The sequence below is a fragment of the Phascolarctos cinereus genome, unplaced genomic scaffold (genome assembly GCF_003287225.1).
Source record: "Phascolarctos cinereus isolate Bilbo 61053 unplaced genomic scaffold, phaCin_HiC Scaffold_7;HRSCAF=346, whole genome shotgun sequence".
In the NCBI taxonomy this organism is placed as follows: domain Eukaryota; kingdom Metazoa; phylum Chordata; class Mammalia; order Diprotodontia; family Phascolarctidae; genus Phascolarctos; species Phascolarctos cinereus.
The window spans coordinates 84775999-84796714 of NW_027556180.1; the positions used below are offsets into that span (position 1 = coordinate 84775999).

General features: G+C 35.3%; 1 protein-coding gene across 1 annotated transcript in view; it reads right to left on the reverse strand.

Moving 5' to 3' along the window:
• NBEAL1 (neurobeachin like 1) overlaps positions 1–20716 on the reverse strand; it is a 194099-nt gene that overhangs the window by 74049 nt on the left and 99334 nt on the right. Inside the window, 10 exon segments of the mRNA XM_078147544.1 lie at positions 4519–5073; positions 7248–7336; positions 8265–8424; positions 12566–12724; positions 15316–15475; positions 15966–16068; positions 16166–16325; positions 17086–17219; positions 17510–17675; positions 19982–20071. Of these exon segments, the coding sequence (XP_078003670.1) occupies positions 4519–5073; positions 7248–7336; positions 8265–8424; positions 12566–12724; positions 15316–15475; positions 15966–16068; positions 16166–16325; positions 17086–17219; positions 17510–17675; positions 19982–20071 (1776 nt within the window).

Consider the following 20716-nt stretch of genomic DNA (forward strand, 5'->3'; position numbering starts at 1 on the left):
AAGGTGGGGGAAAGTCCAAATAAGTGCAGCTGAGTGGGAAATTAAAAGATGGCAACCTCCTTAAATGGAGGTTTTGAAAGACCCACTCTACTCTACCCTCTAATCAGAAGGGTCCCAGGGAAAAGAGCACTGGTGATGTTAGAATACTAAGGTTGAAGTGATCTTTCAGGATGATGAGGTTCCTGAGGGCATCACAGAGATGTTCAATGTGAAGAGATGGCTGGCTGGGGAATCACCTAAGCCTATAATGCTCACTGACTGACTAAATAAGGAGCCACTGGAGTTGAGTAAGGGGTATGATGTGGAGGATGGCCTGGGGTGAGGAAAGATTTGAGGCAGGGAGATCAACCAGCAGACTACTTCAATAGTCTAGGTATGAGGTGATTAGGGCCTGCAGCAGAATGGTAGTAGTGTCAGAAGAGAGAAGGGAGTGTATTTGAGAAATATTAAAGGTAAAATCGACAGGCCTTGGTATCTGAATAGATATGGGGTAAATGAGAGACAGAGTAGAGGATGACACCCAGGTTGTGAGCTCGTGGAATGGGAGGGACAGTGGTATCCTCAAGAGTAATAGGGAAGTAAGGAAAAGGGGAGGATTTGAGGGGAAAGATAATGAGTTCCATTTTGGATACGCTGAATTTTAGATGTCTACTAAATATCCAGGACAATATTAACAATTAGATATTAAGAAATGCCTATTTACTGATTATGCATAAAGCACTTAAAATGCAGCAGAGATTTATGTACATCTGCACAAATATATACATTCACATGCCTGTACTCTTCCTAAGAAATTATTGTGTTTCTTCAGCGGCTTTCAGTTTCACAGCATGGGATCTTTTAAGCAAGATTATTACCTAAGACTATGTAACAGGGAAGGAGTTAGAGAGTAACAGAAATCTCATCCTTGGTATGTTCAAAACGAGACCAGACTTTCCAAAGAGCAGAAAAGTGTAGTACCTACTTCAAATTTTTTCCTACTTAGATTTAAAATGGTAAATGGTAAGAAGTAGTTTAGCTGGAGTAGAAGAGAGAAGGCATTTGCTCATCCATTCAACATTAACCATATATCGAGTGTGCATGCTCTCTGGAAGACAGTATGCTTAGCAGATACCTGGCTAAGAGGTGGGAAAGGGTCACAAAAATTAACACATCACAGACAGCATGCTCAAAGACTTTAAAATCAAGGAAGATTAAAAATGCTCAAATATAACTATCATTCTATCATAACTTGGATAGCTATCCAGGCCTGAGTCCTTTTAGGTTTTAGGTGGAGAAGGCTAAAAGAGTTACTTGGGTATGTAAAAAGGATACTGGGATCACCAAAGTGACAAATGCCTCTGTCTCAATTGCATCTGTCCACTTTGCATCTCAAATGTTTTGTCCAAGTTCATTCTGTGTTTAACCTTCATATGTTTCCCAGATTTCCCCACTGCTGGACCATAGTTTCTGAAGTCTCTTCCAACTCTAAAGTTCCATGACTACTTACTCTGCCTCACACTAAGTAACCAATCAATTGTAAAATCTCATCATTTACAGAGGCAGCTACTAGCCCAGTGGATAGAGTGCTGGACCTGGAATCAGGAAGATTTGGCTTCAAATACAGCCTCAGATACTTACTAGACCCACCAGGGCAAACCACCCACCAGACTGTATCCAAGATGTGTGAGAATACTTTGAAGAGAGAACTTACTTTCAGACAATACAGTCCAGGAGTTGTGAACTATTTTTTCCATACATATACCTATACAAGTTCTTCACAAGCATTATACTCTAAAAGTTTGAGCCTATTCTTTCATTTGTAGGATAGTTTGACCAAGGTTTATAGGAGAAATATTTGGTATCTAATTTTCTACAATACCTTTTTATAAATGCCTTTGCTAAGAGTTTATTGAGTCTACTGGCTGATTATAAATAGAAACACACTGGTAGGGGTTCATGAACTCACGTTAGGCACACAGACCCTTAGAGTTATTCTTATGTAACTCAACATGAGGCTGAAGGTACCCTGAGAGTACCCAAACCATGAATGCAAGTTGGGAGAATAGCCAAAAACTATCACATGAAGATTTAATATAATATTAATATATAAACATTGCAAAAACAAATGATGATATTGCCTCTTCCTCTCACTAGTAAGTTTCTCCACAAACCCCCATTTGAGGAAGCACCATCATCAGCCATCATATTTTCTTCAAATCTGGAAAAGCACACGATATCCCAGATTACCTCTCCACCTTGTCCCTGCACAAGTAATTTAACAGCTGCTCCACTTCCAGATTTTCAGCTCCCTTTTATGTTTATTGTCTTCCCCCAACAGAATATAAGATCCCTGACGGCAGGTACTATCTTTCTTTTTGCTTGTATTTGTTCTCAATACTTAGCACAGTGCCTGGCACACAGTTTAACAAATATTCAATCTATCTGCTTTGGAAAAAAAAATTTGTTTTAAAAAAATCCATGCCTGTGGAATTTTTTCACAAACTTGCATCTAAAAGGAAACCTGGTCACAAAGCCAATCACTGAGCATTTAACAAGTACTTATTATGCTTTAGGCACTGTGCCAAGAGCTAGAGATTTAAAAAAAAAGTGCAGAAACACTGTCCCTGTCCTCAAGGAGCTTAAATTCTTATGGTTGAAACAATATGTAAATAATTATATACATACAAGATATATACAGAGTAGATGAAACAAGATGGCAGAAGGAAGGCACTACCAGTGACTAAAGGTGGGAGTAAGGAAGAGAATTTGGGGAAAGCCTCCTAGAAGAAAGGATGTGAAGTGGTTCTTGAAGAAAGCCAGGGGAATTCAGATGTTGAGGGAAAATGGCAGAGAATTCCAGGCATGGAGGGTAGCCAGTGCAAAGGAACAAACTTAGAAGATGGGGTGTCCCAAACAAAGAAGGACAAGTGGGATTGTCGCTGCAGAGCAGGGTACTTGGAGGGGAGTAAAGTAGAAGAATGCTGGAAGGGTGGGAAGGGAGAAGGTTGTGAAGGACTACAAATGCCAAATGGAGGACTTTATGTTTGCTCCTAGAGCTAACAAAGAATAACTTGAGCTTATTAAGTAAAGGAGTGACACAGACAGACAAAAGCTTTAGGCAAACCACCTTGGTACCTAAGTGGAGGACGGACTGGAGTGGTGACAGGCTTGAGGAAGATCAATCAGAATCCTATTGCTAGTCTAAATGAGAAGTGATGAGGGCCTGAATTAGGACAGTAGTTGTATAAGTGGAGAATAGGGACATATTTAGAAAAGTAGAAATGACAGCACATGATAACAGATTGGATAAATGGAATAAATCTGAGTGAGAAGTCAATGAAGCCAAGGAGGTCTGGGACACGAGTGACTAGGAAGACCTTGACAGTAATAGGAGAGTTGGGGAAAGGAAAGGTTGTTCGGGCTTTTTTTGAGAGGAAGGGGGGGAGAATGATGAGTTCTCTTTTAGACATGCTAAGTTTGAGATGCCTATGGGACAACCATTTTGAGATGTTCAAAAAACAGTTGGTGATATGGGGTTGAAGCTTAGGAGAGAGACGAGGGCTGAATATGTAGACGGAAGAATTATCTTGCCAAGAGATGATCAATGAACACATGGGAGCTGACGAGTTCACCAAGAGAGACTAAGGCCCGAAACAGAGCATTAGAATGCCCAGAGTTAGTGGGCATGGCTTGAGTGAGGATTCAAAGGAGATTAAGAAGAAGCAGTGAAAACAGTAAGAGCAGAAACAGGAGGCAGCAGTGTCAAAACAACCCAAAGGAGAATATCCAAAAGTTGATCAACAGTGCCAAGCATTGCAGAGAGGTCAAGAAGGATCAGGATTGATTTGGCAACCAAGAAATCTCTGGTAACTTCAGAGGGGACAGTTTCCACTGAATGATAAGGTCAGAAGCCAAAATGCAGAAGGTTTGGGAACGAGAGGAGAGAAAGTGGAGGCACTTAGTTTAAGAAAGCTCTTTCAAGGTGCAGCTAGGCAGTGCAGTGGATAGCGCTTCAGCCTTGGAGTCAGGACGACCCGAGTTAAAATCTGGCCTCAGACACATGATACTCACTAGCTGTGTTACCCTGGGCAAGTCACTTTAACCCCAACTGCCTCAAAAAATAAAAAAAATTAAAAAAGAGAGCGCTTTCAAGGAATATAGGACAAAAGCTAGTAGAGATGGCTAAAAAGAATGGATTTTTCAGTCAACAAGCATCTATTAATTACCTACAATGTGCCAGGTATTATGCCATTATTAATGAAACGAGTAAACTGAGATTTAAATTTCTGGGCTTGTGAAAATTAGAAAGTATTCAATGCATTAATGTTATATGAAATAATAGCTTATATTTACTTATCTATAGCACTTTAAGTTTTACAAAGTACTTTACGTACATTATCTCATTTGATCTTCACAACTTGCCACACTTATTTCAAAGCCAGGAATAATTAAGAAAAATGTTATAATATACAAGTAATATTCAAAAATTATTTCTGTCTCCAAATAAGTATCTAAATGGAAAAAAATAATTCTTACCTCTTGACTTTCAAATAGTGAAAGGTCATCAGTGAATCCCATGTCATTTGTAAGACTGCACTCCTTGTCAAGCTGCACAGAAAATGCTTTAGAAGGACATTCTATGGGAGATGGTGTGCTGGGCAAACTGTCTAGTGTTTGACTCCCACCATCACTTAATTCCAGTGAGTCAATCCCGGTGAGATCCAAACTTAGATGGGAAGAATTACTGAGCCACAGTTCTTGGTTTTCTGCCACTGAGCTGTCATCTAGTGGTAGGTGGGTGTTAGAGTCTAGAGACTGTCTTTCCTCCAAGCACCAGTGATCAAAAGCTTCAGTAGCTACAACAAAGGAGTTCACTTTCTCCCCTTCTCCCTTTTCATCACAGTACTTCTTTGGATCTTCAGGGGCATTTTTTTTGTCTTCTTCCTTCACAAAATCAGTCTTGCTGTTCTTGAGTCCATTTCCATCTACAAAATTTAATTTTAGAAAAAGTCTAACCAAGGTCTCTTGCCATCCTACTTGCTGAGAAATCTGTTGAGCTGCATCTGGTTGGGCCTGCAGTATTTGTAAAACCTGGGAAAGGATTACGAGGAAACAACATGATGTATATTATACTACCATTATAATCTAATAATCCTATTTTCAGTCATGAAAATTGAAACAAAATATCAATCCTAATATCCAACATGCTAAGAAAATAATTTTATGAATTTAATATGAAATTTTAAATCACAGTATTGTGATGTATAAAGTTATATATTATAAATAACAAAATCAATTTATTTCTTGCTATAAAGTAGGGTTTACTTACACAAATTTAAATAGTGTGTGGCAAGTACACATCAAGTAAACAGAGCAAAACTAACTTGGTGTATATACAACCAAAATAATCATATTCATCAACCTATACCCTCAAATTCCCATGTGAATAAATGATACCCACTAATCTCACCAGTCACCCAGAATTGCTTCCCTATCTTTCATCCACTATACCCAATCTGTTAAGCAAGACTTTCAATTCTCTCTTTGAAATAATGTCTTCCACATATAATCTTCTTTGCTATTCTTGACAACTACCTATTATCTAGACCCTTATCAGTCCTAATGTAACAATTCAAACAGCATTTATTAAGCATTTCCCATCTAGAATCTTAGGAGGAGAAGAGAAAGAACAAAGGTAAGTAAATACAAGATAAATAAAAAATAATTCTGAGGGAAGGGTTTAGCACAGTGGTTGGAACATAGTACACATTTAATAAATACTTTTTCATTTATTCACTTCTGTTAAGATGAAAATAAAATTAAGATTAAGAAATATATTCATTCCCACAAGTCCAAGATTTAAAGTATATGAACTACATAAACAAGTCTGGAAGGAAAATTTTTAACCTATGTGATATAAAAACAAGAGCATCCTTTATAAACTCACAATACATTCATCTATAGTAATCTAAACCCTGGTAATAAACTTCACAAAAGGGTGAGGCAAATGAATTTTTCCCAAGAAATTTTCAGTGGACTAAAAAATGGAGCATAAAAAGTGAGATCCTAGTCCTCTGAAAAGTCATTCCCTAGAAAGGTTGACACTAAAACAATTAACACATTCCTTAGAAAACTCAAGGTATTAGAGTTCATATCTGAACACCAAGAGTTACAAATATAATAACTGTAAGTAAGCCAATAGAACATAAAATCTAGTGGCTCCCACAGCACACCACAGCTATGTCTAAAAATGCCTTAAAACTTACTAACCCTTTCCTCAAATGATAAATGGTCAAAGAATATGAACAGGCAGTTTTCAGATGAAGAAATTAAAGCTATCTGCAGTCATGTGAAAAAATGCTCTAAATCACCATTGATTAGAGAAATGCAAATCAAAACAACTCTGAGGTACCATATCACACCTACCAGATTGGCTAACATGACAAAAGAGGAAAATGAAAAATACTGGAGATGTGGAAAAAATGGAACACCAATACATTGTTGGTGGAGTTGTGAACTGATCAAAGCATTCTGGAGAGCAATTTAGAACTGTGCCCAAAGGGCTAGAGAACTGTGCATACTCTTTGACCCAGCAACACCACTTCTTGGTCTGTATCCCAAAGAGATCATAAAAATGGGAAAAGGACTCATATGTACAAAAATATGTATAGCAGCTCTTTTTGTGGCAGCTAAGAATTGGAAATTGAGGGGATGCCCATCAATTGGGGAATGGCTGAACAAATTGTGGTATATGAATGTAATGGAATATTAGTATGGTATAAGAAATGATGAGCAAGCAGACTTCAGAAAAACCTAGAAAGACTTGCATGGACTGATGCTGAGTGAAGTGAGCAGAACCAGCAGAATGTTATAAAGAGTAACAGCCACATTGTGTAATAACTAATTTTGATAGACTTAGCTCTTCTCAGCAATGCAAAGATCTTAGACAATTCCAAAAGACTCATGATAGAAAATGTTGTTCACATCCAGAAAAAGAACTTTGGAGTCTGAATGCAGATTGAAGCATACTATTTGCTCTTTTTTTGTTGTTTTGTTTTGTTTCTTCTTTCTCATGGTTCCTCCCATTGGTCCTAATTTTTTTTTTACAACATGACTAATGTGAAAGTATGTTTAATACGAATGTATAAGTAGAGTCTATATCAGATCGCACGCCATCTTGGAGAGAGAGAAAATTTAAAACTCAAAAGCTTATGGAAATGAATGTTGAAAACCAAAAATAAATAAATTTTTAAAAATTTACTAACCTTTCTGCACATAGGCACTCTAACATGTGTGTCTGCTTTATGAGACATGTACATTACAGACAACAGATCTTTGAAATTTACAACAGTATCTGTGGGTGAGAAAAAATCAGATATCAAATCAAATGATGAACAAAAACATGTGAAGAGCAGTTTTATAAAACATGGGAGAATTACGATTACTTTTATAAAATAAAATATAGAATTATATTTTATATATAACAATTATAATTATTAGTTAAAATGTAGAAATATCGGGGCAGTTAGGTGTCACAGTGGATAGAGCTCCGGCCTTGGATTTGGAAGGACCTCAGTTCAAATCTGACCTCAGACACTTGACACTTAGTAGCTACGTGACCTTGGGCAAGTCACTTAATCCCTATTGCCTCATCAAAAAGCCAAAAAAAAATGCAGAAATATACCAGATATTCCCTCCTCTGAACTCCTATAGCAGCCATGGTCTACAGTCATTAACACAGTATTCTATACATTACAGATATTCAATAAATGTAAAAATAAATATCTTAAAAACTTAATGAATTTAGGGTTAGTGTTAAAGAGAATGAATCACCAAAAGGGGATCTTTTAATTTCATCCCTAAGAATTTAGGTTCCTTCAAGGAAAGTGTAGTGTTCCTTAGTATTCCTTAATGATCTTTAATTATGGAAACTCATTCTGATTGGCAGTAAGGAAGGGGTAACATTACTGAATGAACTAATATGTGTGGAGTATACGTAACTTAAAAGGTAGCCCAGGGGCAAGATTAAACATTTCAGCAATATCAAATATGCCTCTAATCTTATTACTAACAATTCAACCTCAAGAATCTAATTTTGGTGGGAGTCTTGAAGAGTTGCTCAATAGTCTTCACCCTTCAGCCAACCAGATGGTGAGTTTCTTTAAATTTAGCAAGGTTATGACATCTTTTCACAGCAGTACATGAAGTCCATCATCAGGCCTACACTTAAAGGCTTATTATTAAGAGAACGACTTAAATGTATTATTTTTTTTTATCCATACCTATATTTAGGACTTGGTTAAAAAGGCTTTTAATAAGAGAAACATTAACTGGTACTTCACTCAGAAGGAGCCCCAGCCCTGAGTAACCAACGTCTCTAAGTCGAATACGCTGTTTACTTCGTTCGTAGACTTTAGTGCATTTCAGCATCTGTTCTATAATCTGTAAGAAACAAAAATAATGCTTTTAGTTCTTTCTGGAAAACTTAAGTTCAACAACCACACTAACACAAAGGAAATGAAGACTAAAAGAAACAGAATTCAGATGAATACAATCACTGGTTCTGACTTCAGAGGACATGTGATAAAATAGATATCTGTTCTACTCTTTGTAGAGAGGAGATGGACCAGAGGTAGAATGGTATAGTAGATAAGATTCCACTTAAGATGTTTACTAGCTGTATGAGCCTAGACAAACTACTTAACTTTTTCTCGTGTATAATGATGTGATTGGATTCTAAGGTCATTAGGGTCCCTTCCACTCCTAAATCTATAATCCTATGAATGTGTCACATGCTATCAGAAATGAACAATGTGTTATTTTGTTTTATTTAACTGTACTGTTACAAGGAAAGGGACTTGTGGTTGGGGCTTGTTAATGGGAAGCAGCAGCAATGTGATAATTAAAAAAAAATTTAAGAAAAGAATTACATTTTAAAATAAACTAAAATATAGGACATGTGAAAGGATTTTCATTTATCACTTCAGGAAAAAAATAGCAATATTAGTACATAATGTTTTTGAAAAAACTTTATTCCTAAAATATACCAGAAGATTAATAGGATGACTTTGCAGTAGTAAAGAAAAGGAAGCTAAATGAGTATACATCAATTGGGGACTACTTGAACAAACTATGGTAATGAACGTAATGGAACATATGACAACATATGGAATTTAGAGATACATCAGAAGAAGCAAATGAACTGATACAAAATGAAATAAATAGAAACAGAACAACAATATACACAAAGACTATAGTAATATAAAGGAAAACTAAGAGGAAGCTAACTCTTGGTGAAGATTATAACCAATTTTGGTCCCAAAGAACTAACAATGCAACACATCCGCCTCCTCTTGGCAGATTTGGAGTCTGATGTGGTCACTATACTGATAGTTTTTAATTTCACCTGTTTCTTTGCTACACAAAGGGTTCAATTCTGTGGGAAGGTATCAATAAAACTTCATTAAAAAAAATAAAATAGGGGCAGCTAGGTGGCGCAGTGGATAGAACACCGGCCCTGAAGTCAGGAGGACCTGAGTTCAAATATGGCCTCAGACCAAACACGTGACACTTACTAGCTGTGTGACCCTGGGCAAGTCATTTAACCCCAATTGCCTAAAAGCAAAAAAATAAAATAAAATAAAATAATGACATTTCACTCCTGTAATATAAAATTTGTTATTAGAGCAAAATTTCATTCCCCCAAGCAGTTTCACTTTGAAACATTTTGTTATGTACTCATTTCTGAAAATAGCTGTAGCCAAAATTCTGCCTTTCACATTCCTGGGGAGCATGAGTTGAAAGACAATAAAGTTTTAAAGAATCTTCCCTACTGTCTAAGACTGGGGAAATAGAAGATTCCAAAGTACTGAAAGTTGTAGCAGAAATAAAGCAACCTTCAAAGATCACCATGGTGAGCCATTTTGTTCATCTACTTACAAAACAGCAGCAAACTGTTTCAAAGTTGAGATAACAATTTTATGATTAGATCAATTTACTTGCAAAAAAAATTGCGCTAAGGGGCAGTGGGTAGAGCATTGCCCTGGAGTCAGGTGTTCAAATGCAGCCTCAGATAAGTGATAATTACTAGCTGTGTGACCCTGGGCAAGTCACTTAACCCCAATTACCTCAAAAAAAAAAACAGGGCTAGTAGTTTTCCAACCTTCCCTGGAGATAACAGCAATATGCCATAAATCACGTGTTCAAGTATATCTACTTAAAATGAACAGTGTTGACTGGCTAACATTATAATCAAACCTCAATGGCTCCATTTGCACTCATACCTTCCTCTCACCCTCTGCACCCCAGTCTTTTAAGACAGTCTCAGAGGAGTTTCCAAATCAATGCTCCCAAAAGCCCCTTTGAGCTCCTCTACTCTACTCCATTTTTATTCATTTCAAATATGACCCTGGTGATGTCAACTCAAAATCGGCCCTAAGAATGCTTAATACAGTCATTCCAATGATATTGAGAGAGACAATCAGGCAAAATGTATAGAAGGCTAAGTTATTTTCTGTCAATTTTACAAATACAGATGACTAATCTATTTTTTGCTACTGAAAAGAGAGTGGATTCAGCCAACGCTTAAATATCATAGGCATCATGAATAATAACTCCATCTTCAGGATTCAGCCAACGCTTAAATATCATAGGCATCATGAATAATAACTCCATCTTCAGTTTTTAAGTGTTCTAGGGTTGCCACACAGATACAACTTAAATCAAGAGAAGGTAAGACAAGAAGAATTTAAAATCTGAGGCAATCTGGCTAAAGAGTTAAAACATTTGCAAATAATCCAGAGTTCACAGCTAATATTTTACTATTTACAGAATCAGAAAAGAAATAGAAATGACAGCTTCAAGTTGGCAAAGAATAAGAGAAAAGAATCATTTAGAGCTGTGGATTGAACTCTAGAAGAATCACAGAATCTTTTTTTTTTAATTTAATTTTAGGTAGCGCAGTAGATAGAGCACTGGCCCTGGAGTCAGGAGGAGCCTGAGTTCAAATGTGTCCTCGGATACATAACACTCACCAACGTGTGACTCTGGGCAAGTCACTTAAGTCCAATTTCTTCAGCCCGTAAACATTTTTTAATTTTTTCTTAATCAGCAAAAATCTTACTCCTTTGCCTCTCACATCAAACTCCCCTCCCCATCAAACACACAAATGAGAACAAAATAAAAATAAAACCCCTGTCAAAAACATTTATTGTGCAGCAAACAAATTTCTACATTGGTCTTATCCAAAAAAAAATATATCTCATTCTATACTGAGTCTTTCACCTTTCTATCAGGAGGTAGCTAGCATGTTTCATCACTAGTCCTATGAAACTGTGGTTGGTCATCATGCTGATTAGTGTTTGAAAGTTGTTTGATGCTATTATTGTATGAACTGTTCACTTCAATTTACCTCAGTTTATATATGTCTTTCCAGGTTTCTCTTCATCATTGCTTATAGTACAATAATATTCCATCACATACATATACCACAACAGGTTCAGCCATTCTCCAATGGATGGGCACCCCCTCAGATTCCCTTTCTTTGCTACCCCTAAAAGAACTATCAATATTTTTGTACATTCTTAGAGTTCATTTTGCTCAGGAATAATCCTTACCATTTTTATACTCCCTTTAATTCTTCTACCTCTCTTTACTCCTTTCCTTATTTCCCTGTTGAGTGAAATTATGTTTCCATACCCAAATGTGTGTGTGTATACTCTTTCTTCCTTTAACCAGCTCAAATAAGAATGAGGTTCAATTTACCCTCCTCCTTTTCCTCATTTGTACAGATGTCTACTTGCACACTCTAATTATAAGATTATTTTCCCCAATCTTCCTTTCCCTTCACCCCTGATTGTATTCTTCTTCCTCCTCTTGCCATTCTTAAGATCTTTAAGGCATAGCCAGAACCACTCCCAGGTTTTCTGTCTAATGAGATTGCCTATGTGACTACTGATGAGGACAGGGTTTGGAAGGGACAGACATCATCACTCCAAGACAGAACGTACGTGGCTTATCCTTTTTCAGTCTTTTATCATTGTTTATTCATATTTACCTTTATGTGTTTCACTTAACTCTGGGGTTTGAACTTCAAAGTTCCTATACAGATGTGATTCTTTTCATCAGAAACACTTGGGAATCCCCTATTTCACTAAAGAGTCATTGTTTTCCCTTGTAGGATTCTACTCAGTTGTACAGAGTAAATTATTCTTGCCTGTAAACTCTCTGGTAAATCTATGATCCTATGAATGTGCCACATGCTATCAGAAATGAGCATTATATCAATTTGTTTTATTTAACTATACTTTGTTATAAGTTATAGGACTTGTGGTTGAGGCTTGTTAATGGGAAGTGACAACAATGTAATAATTTTTTTAAAAACTTTAAGAAAAGAATTAAACTTTAAAATGAACTAAAATGCAGGACTTGTAAAAGGGTTTTCAAATACTTACATGAAGGATGAATCCCTTTTTACAAATCTCCAAGGCGGTCCGTTACACTGGCTGCATATAAATTCCTACCTATTTTACCTATAATTTTTTATGTTCCCAAATACACAGCATGTGGTAAATAATAGCAGTACCTTAAATATCAGTTCTCTTAATCTGTCGGAGTATCTCTGATTTAACAGCAAGACGTAGAGTATATCAGCATTTCCTGGCTCAAAGAGTAGTAAGAAAAGTTGATCCCGTGCTGGACTGGTATGAAGCAGACTGAAGAGTACATCCAAAATTCCAAAGAGCTTTAATAAAAAACAAAAACATGTAAAACATCTGAATAAATCAAAATCCATATCAGAGTTCTTCAAATGAGTCAAAAATCCTTCATAACATACAATATCACCATTGTAGTCTGGAAAAATAATGTTTCTCCATCATTCCTTGAACGTGGGTTTACTTTTTGAGATTAGAGGCAGAAGGAGGTGCAATGGTTTTCACCCTTCTTAACAGATAATTAGGAAAAATTAATTAAGCCAAACAGAATAAGAGTGCCATTCCTTCTCATTCCGTTACATCATTATCACTAACCAAAGGCCTAAGACAACCTTAAACCTAAGCCTCACAGGGTGGCTTTATCAGTTTTGCCCTCTCTGAACCTAGGCTACTTTGTGAAAGAACACACATTCCACAGATGACCTTCCAGTTTCAAAAGCACTCCAGAGGGAACTTTTCACTAACTTCTCATGAGATCATTAGGACAGAGAAGGAAAAACAAGTAGCAGCAAATATGCTGTTTCTTAAGGCAATACTGTCCTCAACTAATCAATAACATTTATTAAATGTTTACTATGTGCCAGGCACTGTGAGAGGCGCAAGGATACAGAGAGAAAACTAAAATAATTCATGCATTCAAGAGTTGCATATTTTACTGTAGGAGAAAGCATGCAATAATAATAGCTAACATTCATAGAGTGCTTTAAGGTTTGCGAAGTGCTGCAGAAAGAAAGGAAACACGATTTATATAGCACCAGTATATACCAGACACTGTGCTAAGTACTTTACCAATATTACCTCCTTAAATCTTTATAGCAACCTGGGAGGTAGATACTATTATTATCATCTCCATTTTACAGTTGAAGAAACTGAGGCAAACAGAGCTTATGTGACTTGCCCAAGGTCACACAGTTAGTAAGTACCTGAGGTTACATTTGAATTCATGTCTGACTCTCACCCAGTGCTCTAAACACTATGTCACACCAGCTACCTCTGGACACACAGAGATATGTACAAAATAAAAAGCAATTTCTTTTCAGAGAGAAGCATTAATATTGAAGGACATTAATAAAGACCTTATGGAGGGGGTAACATTTGAGCTGAACTTTGGAGGAAACTGGAGGTTTTAAGAGGGAGAGGTAAGGGAAGATACTCAGAGCATGGGGGGACAGCTTGTACAATGGCAGAGAGAGTATGTTATTATATAGGTTAGCTATAAGTAAGTACCTTTGGAGAAAGAGGGGAAAGCTGCAGATATCACTTCTAAGATTATTATTTTGTAGTCCCTAGACCTAACTGCTGAAACTAATTCATCCGACAGCCCCTACTATGGGGCCATTTTCCAATGGAATGTGCAACAAAAGTTAAATAACAATTACAAAAGGGTAAAAATATTTAAATACACACGCAGCCTATTCAAATTGGTAGTAGCATGTTATATAATTGATAAAAAGATTAGTAAAGTGGAAAAAGCACTTTCCCATCCCATTAGTCAGAATAATGGCCTCTCTCCCTAAATCTTTTAACACTGTCCATCTGAATACTCTGACAGTATTTTAACTTTATACTGAGGTTGCTGGTTGGCTTATGCATTTATTCCTTTATTAACCTATGAGATTCCTTGACAGGAGGAACTATATTGTTTTTCATCTTGTTATACTCTGTGCCTAAGAGAGCAATTTACTCATAAAAGGTACTTAATAAAAACATGCTGAATTCCAGTCACATCTGTCTTCCATTCTTTATTCTAGCATTTACTAAACATAGGACTTGCATCAAATCACTAAACTGCAGTTTCAAAACTTGTAAAACAAAGAGGTTTTGGACCAAATAAGCTCTAAGGCAGGAGTTCTTAACTAGAGGTACCTGAACTTGTTTTTTAAATATTCTAATGACCATATTCCAACATAATTGGTTTCCTTTGTAATCCTGTGTATTTTGTCTTATTTAAAAACATTATTCTGAGAAGGGGTCCGTAGGCTTTACCAGACTGTCTGATAAGTCCATAACACGCAAAAAAGTTTATAATCCCTGCTCTAAGGCCATGTCCTACCACAAAATGCTGTGAACCTCATTTTTCTTATCTATAAATCAGTATATTTGTAAATCCCTCCACAATTCTGTTATGAGGATTAAATGGGGAGCTTACTAAGAAAAACTCTGAAGTACCATGTAAATGAGTTTATAAGGCATAAGGTCTGAAGTATAAGATAAAGCTAAAACTCAAATGTAAACTTACAATTTTCCTTCTAATGAATATTTGCTAATCATGAATACCATGCTAATATAAAATTTGGTTTTTACATCTCCTGATTATTCATAATATATAAATACTTTTTATTAATTGAATAGCAGATTAATCAAAACATATTTCACATGAAGAACTGCTGAAGAGAAAGACCTAATCATTGCTGCCAATCAACTTCTATTGCTAAGACATTATTTTCTATCTCTCAGCTAGCATACTCAAGCATAATGTCATCTGTTTTAGTAAATTCATATTATGCAGTCACCAGTTAAAAATTATTCATTCAACTGAGCAGTAGTAAATATGGCAGCAAATAGAATTTACTTTTGCAACCTGGTATACAAACTCTTGAGTACACTTATCTCAAAGTACCTGCTCTTCTTCATTGATAACGGCTATGTATCCCATGATGCTTTGTATTTCTTCCAGGGTAGCACCTTTGCTCAAAAAATATTTGATCAACCCATACAAGGATGTCCGTATTGTTTGGACATCCTCTGGAGATAATTCACTGCTCTCTTTACAACCAGTCCTTAGGAGAGAAAGTAAAAGAGTGAAAATGAAGTGTTATTTTTTCAATGACACCCAAAACTATAGCTTTCTGTGGACCCTAAATGCTAGGATAAAAGTCTATATTACATTTGATAAAAGACAATGAGAAGCCAGTGCTTTTCAGTCCCAATCACCCTTACTATAAAAATCCATCTAAACTCTAACCACTTAGCAAAATAAAACTCCATTATAAACAGATGCAGGAGAAAGAGTGGGAAGCAACATGTCCCCTTTTTTCCATTACTATACTCATTTTAACCTTCACCAAAAAGTGTAGCTCTTAATCTCAGCATCTTAAATTCTGTAAACAAACTTGGAATAACTGTAGTTTCTTTATATATCTTCTAGTGATAGCTGAAAATGTGAGAGACAACCATGGAAAATTAAAGAACTGTTAGAAATTAAATAATCCAGTAATTTAAGTAGTGAAGGAAAAATATTATACAAACTGAGAAGCAAGGGTATCATACCCATAATGAATCCGAAGTGTATCCAGTAGAAATTGCACACCATACTTCTTTCGGAAGACCCTTCTGCTATCTTTGATAATTGTAGAAAGATATTGTATATGACCTAAAATAAAAATTTGTTATTAAAAGATTCATCCAAGAAGAAAGTAAAATTGCTACACTTTTTTTTCAAACAGAATGTAAATTTTATTTAATCTCACCAATCCGAAAGGGAAAATCTCCACGATTCCAGATACGAAAATCAAAAAGTAAAAATTTATACATTTGCTGCAGAAGTTGAACATTTTTCTCCACTGACACTTGCTCAATTAGTAGCTGTACTGCAACTAATACATTCACATCCATTAAGTTACTTGGAACCTAAAACCCAAACAATAATTGTGTTCAAAGAAAAGTTTAAAGTTGCAGAGTAAATAAATTTGAATAAAGCATTGAATAAACTACTGTTTAGCTGTATGATTTTATTGATACAGGGAACTCCCCAGTGAGGGAACTCCCCTTACCATTGTAGGTCCCCACCTTTAACATCTGTAGTCTTAGTAAGTTGCCTAAGGCACTGAGAGAGAAATTAACTTGCCAGAGTCACAGAATAAGTGTGTGTCAGAGAGGGGGTTGAACCCAACTCATTCGGGCTCCTTCCCAACTTTTTTCTGTTTATAAAGATATAAAAACAACTTAGAGCAATACTTCAGACAGATGAACAAAATATTATTCAAGATTAAAGTAATTCTTAAACTTTAATCAAAAAATTCTAATGTATTATTTTCAAAAGCAAGATGTTTTCCTTCACTTTAAATAGTGACAAATCTGTCTTCAACACTAGGAGATGAAATAAAGAGTGTGATATTTTACAGACTGTCCATTACAAAGAAGTCCCCAAAATCTTAGTGCTATTTTAAGCTATTAAAGCTATTAAGGCTTATAGTCTCACAAGTTTTAAGCTATTAAATCTTAAAATGGCACACAGATTTTTGTGATACCCTGTATAATGTAAAATAAGAGGAATTCCTACACAAACAGATTCACTAAAAATCTTAACAAATTCTATTGGATTGATGCAAAAGCAAGCAGAACTGTTTTCCGGGTAAATATGTACATATGTAATATCACATTTGCTTACCTTCTGTAGTAAAGCTCCGAGGATCGCAACTCCATGGGAGTGGATGAAATTTTCTTGATTGATAGGGTGTCTCTGAATAAAATGCTTTACCACCAAGATAAACATTGCAATTAAATTCTTCTCTAGTCTAGATTCTGTAAAATTGTGGGTAGGATTAGCACATAATAATAATTATTTTTATCACCCCTTTCTTATTTTATAACATACTTCATACTGTACACTAAGAACCAATTTGTTCAGTTAATTTTATTCATGTATCTACATAATATAAATATCAGAGAAAGCAATGAGTGTATTATTTTTGTGTATGTGTATATAAGTATACATTTTATATATAATATACATACATATACACACACATACATATTAAACCTCTATTTAATTCCCAGTTTCCCAAAAAACTATGTCCATCTTGTTGCTGTACCTGAAGCTTTTGTGGAAGATAATATTACCCAGTCTCCTTCTACAGGTGTCATCATATCAGGAAATATACTTTCCTTATTTTTTTCAGTTATCTGTCCATCAAAAAAGCTGATTTGTTCCAACAGTGGAAAGAGGACATTCAAACCACCTATGCAATTTATAACATCCTGAAAAACAAAATGTAAATTTTATCTAGAAAATGAAAAATAATATAGAAATTATAGTACTTACATACTTATGAAAAAGTGACAATTTTCCAATGTTTATAGACAAATTCATTTCATACTGAAAATGAGCATTAGAAGATTGAGATTTGTATTGATTTTAAGTTCAATAAAACTAGAAATTTTATTTTTTATTTTAATATTTTATTTTTTCCAATTCCATGTAAAAATAATTTTTAACAATTATTTTTTAAAATTCTGAGTTCTAGGGGCAGCTAGGTGGCGCAGTAGATAGAGCACCGGCCCTGCATTCAGGAGGACCTGAGTTCAAATCCAGCCTCAGACACATAACACTTACTAGCTGTGTGACCCTGGGCAAGTCACTTAACCCCACTGCCTAGATAAAAACCAAAAACAAACCAAAAAAAATTCTGAGTTCTAAATTCTCTTCCTCTCTTCCACCCTAAGATGGCAAGCAATTTAATATAGATTATACAAGTACAGTCATGCAAAACATATTTCCATATTAGTCATGTTGTGAAAGAAAACAGACAAAAACCCACAAAAAATAAAGTAAGTAAAAAATAGTATGTTTTGATATGCATTTAGACTCCATCAGTTCTTTCTCTGGAGAAGGATAGCATTTTTCATCATAGGTGCTTGGGAACTGCTTTGGATCTTTGTATTACTGAGAATAGCTAAGTTAATCACAGTTGATCATCATACAATATTACTGCTACTATGTACAATCTTATCCTGGTTCTGCTCATTTCACTTTTCATCAGTTCATGTAAGTCTTGCCAGGTTTTTCTGAAAGTATCCTGCTCATCATTTCTCTTAAGCATAACAGTACTCCATCATAATCATATACCATTCAGCCATTCCCCAATCTATGTGCACCCCCTCAATTTCCAATTCTTTGCCACCACAAAAACAGAGCTGCTATAAATATTGTTGTACATACAGATCCATTTCCTTTTTTTTTTTTATTCTTTTTGGGATTACACACCTAAAAGTTGATATTGCTGGGTCAAAGGGTATGCACGATTAAATAGCCCTGTGGGCATAAGGACTAGACATTTTAAATTTATGAATGCAGACTTTGATAAAAATACCATGCAAAATAAATACTGACAAGAGGATTTCATTTTGTTCAAATATGTTGTCTAGTAGTCAGTCATGATGGTGTACTCCTATACCGAAAGGGCTTTTTGCCTTGGAGTGAACAATTTGACATTAATTTATTTAGTATCTACTATGGAAATATACAGTGCCAGACAATATGGGAAATGAAAAAAATGGAAACTTTAAGGTTCCTTCCTTTAAAAAAATTTTTTAATTTATACTGATTTTTATAAATTATGTTTAAGAAAGATAAATTTTAATAGGAAAAAATGGCTAGATGATATGCTATTTGTGACTCTAACTGGGAAAAGCCTAGTTAATTTTTTTTTTACCCAGTGATAATGCAACAATCTGGCAACCACTAGAAATGTAGACATAGGAGGAAAAAACCAGCTTGTTTAAGTAAAGCTAGTTTTGTGAACTTAGTTTTCTTAAGTAATGGCAAACATGAATACTCCAGGAGAAACAGAATTTTATTGTGATAACTACAAAAGCATTGTGTCCTTCTTTTAGGAATGAAATTTCTCCTCTAACAGGTAAAAAAATAAATAACTCACTGTTTTTTAGCATATAGTTCCTGTACTCTAAGATTCTCTCTCCACTATTTCAAAAACCCTTGGTAAAAATTTAGCAAATTGGATGAGTCAAAAAGTCAGCAACTCATCATCATAATCATATAAAAGGACAGAATTTTGCAGAATGGTCCAAGTTATATTGAGACCATCAACTAATGGATAAAGCCTGACAGTCTTAAATTAACTTGACAACCACTATTTCTTGTTAATGAAAAGATAAGCATTTCTTCCCTATGAAGAAAGGGAGTGTAATTTCTGTTTCACATTAATGTAGTTACTATCTTTTATTCATACCTAAAAAGATCTTATAAGCAAAATCCTAGGCAAGGCAAAATACTTCTGTTAGATAGACTATTAGTTAAATCTATGTGTTATGGATGTCATAACTCAACCATAGAGGATCACTGACTTGCACAAGTGAATCAGGATTGCATGTTTCCACAAATACTCTACTCAAATTCAATAAATGCCATCATGAATGTAAATTCAAAACATCCGATTGTGACTGGTACCTAAAATTCAGATAATATTGGTAGTACTACGTTCACAAAAGTTATTTAACAGAGGACCACCAAATTCATAAACTGTTATAATTTATCATAAGTTTACCTTGATGTCCCAGTTCACTACTTTGTTTCCTGTTAATCTTCCATGAAAACAATTGACTGATAAATCAAGGCAGATAGAATTTCTGCAGGCCTAAGATTCCAAGAAAAACAGAATACAGCACTTTAACACAATCCATAACATTAGGCAATTAACAAATGCTTTTCTAAGAAAGGAACAATTATCTAAATAGTAACAGCATATTTAAGTTTAATTTTTAATGGTATTACGGATAAGATTGCCACATTACAAACTCTAGTACTGCAATTATCTGTTTACCTTTTAATTATGTGAATCAGGAATCAAACCCCAGAGAGATTCCTTTATAGCAACATCATTTTATGCCACAACCACCACCAAAATAATAGTGAAAAATAATAAAAGGAGCCAATTTAGTGGAGCAAATCAGTCAGTAAATCAAGAGACTTCTGTTCTAGACCCATGTCAAGCACTTACTAGCTGTGTGACCTTAAATCACTTTATCCCTCTGATTGTAAAAGGTTTCAACTATAAAATGAGGGGTTTGGATTAGAAGATCTCTAAGGGTCTTTCAAATGCCAACATTTTGAGGTTTAAAATATCAAACAGTCAAAGACCAATTACAGGCATAAGAATTATTTTGCCTCAAGTTGCCAACAGCTATTCCTGATCATTCTGCACACCAAGATTACCTATAGGAGGACTTTCAGAAATCACTTTGAAAGGATTTAGGTATGTTCATTATACCCCTCAGTAAAC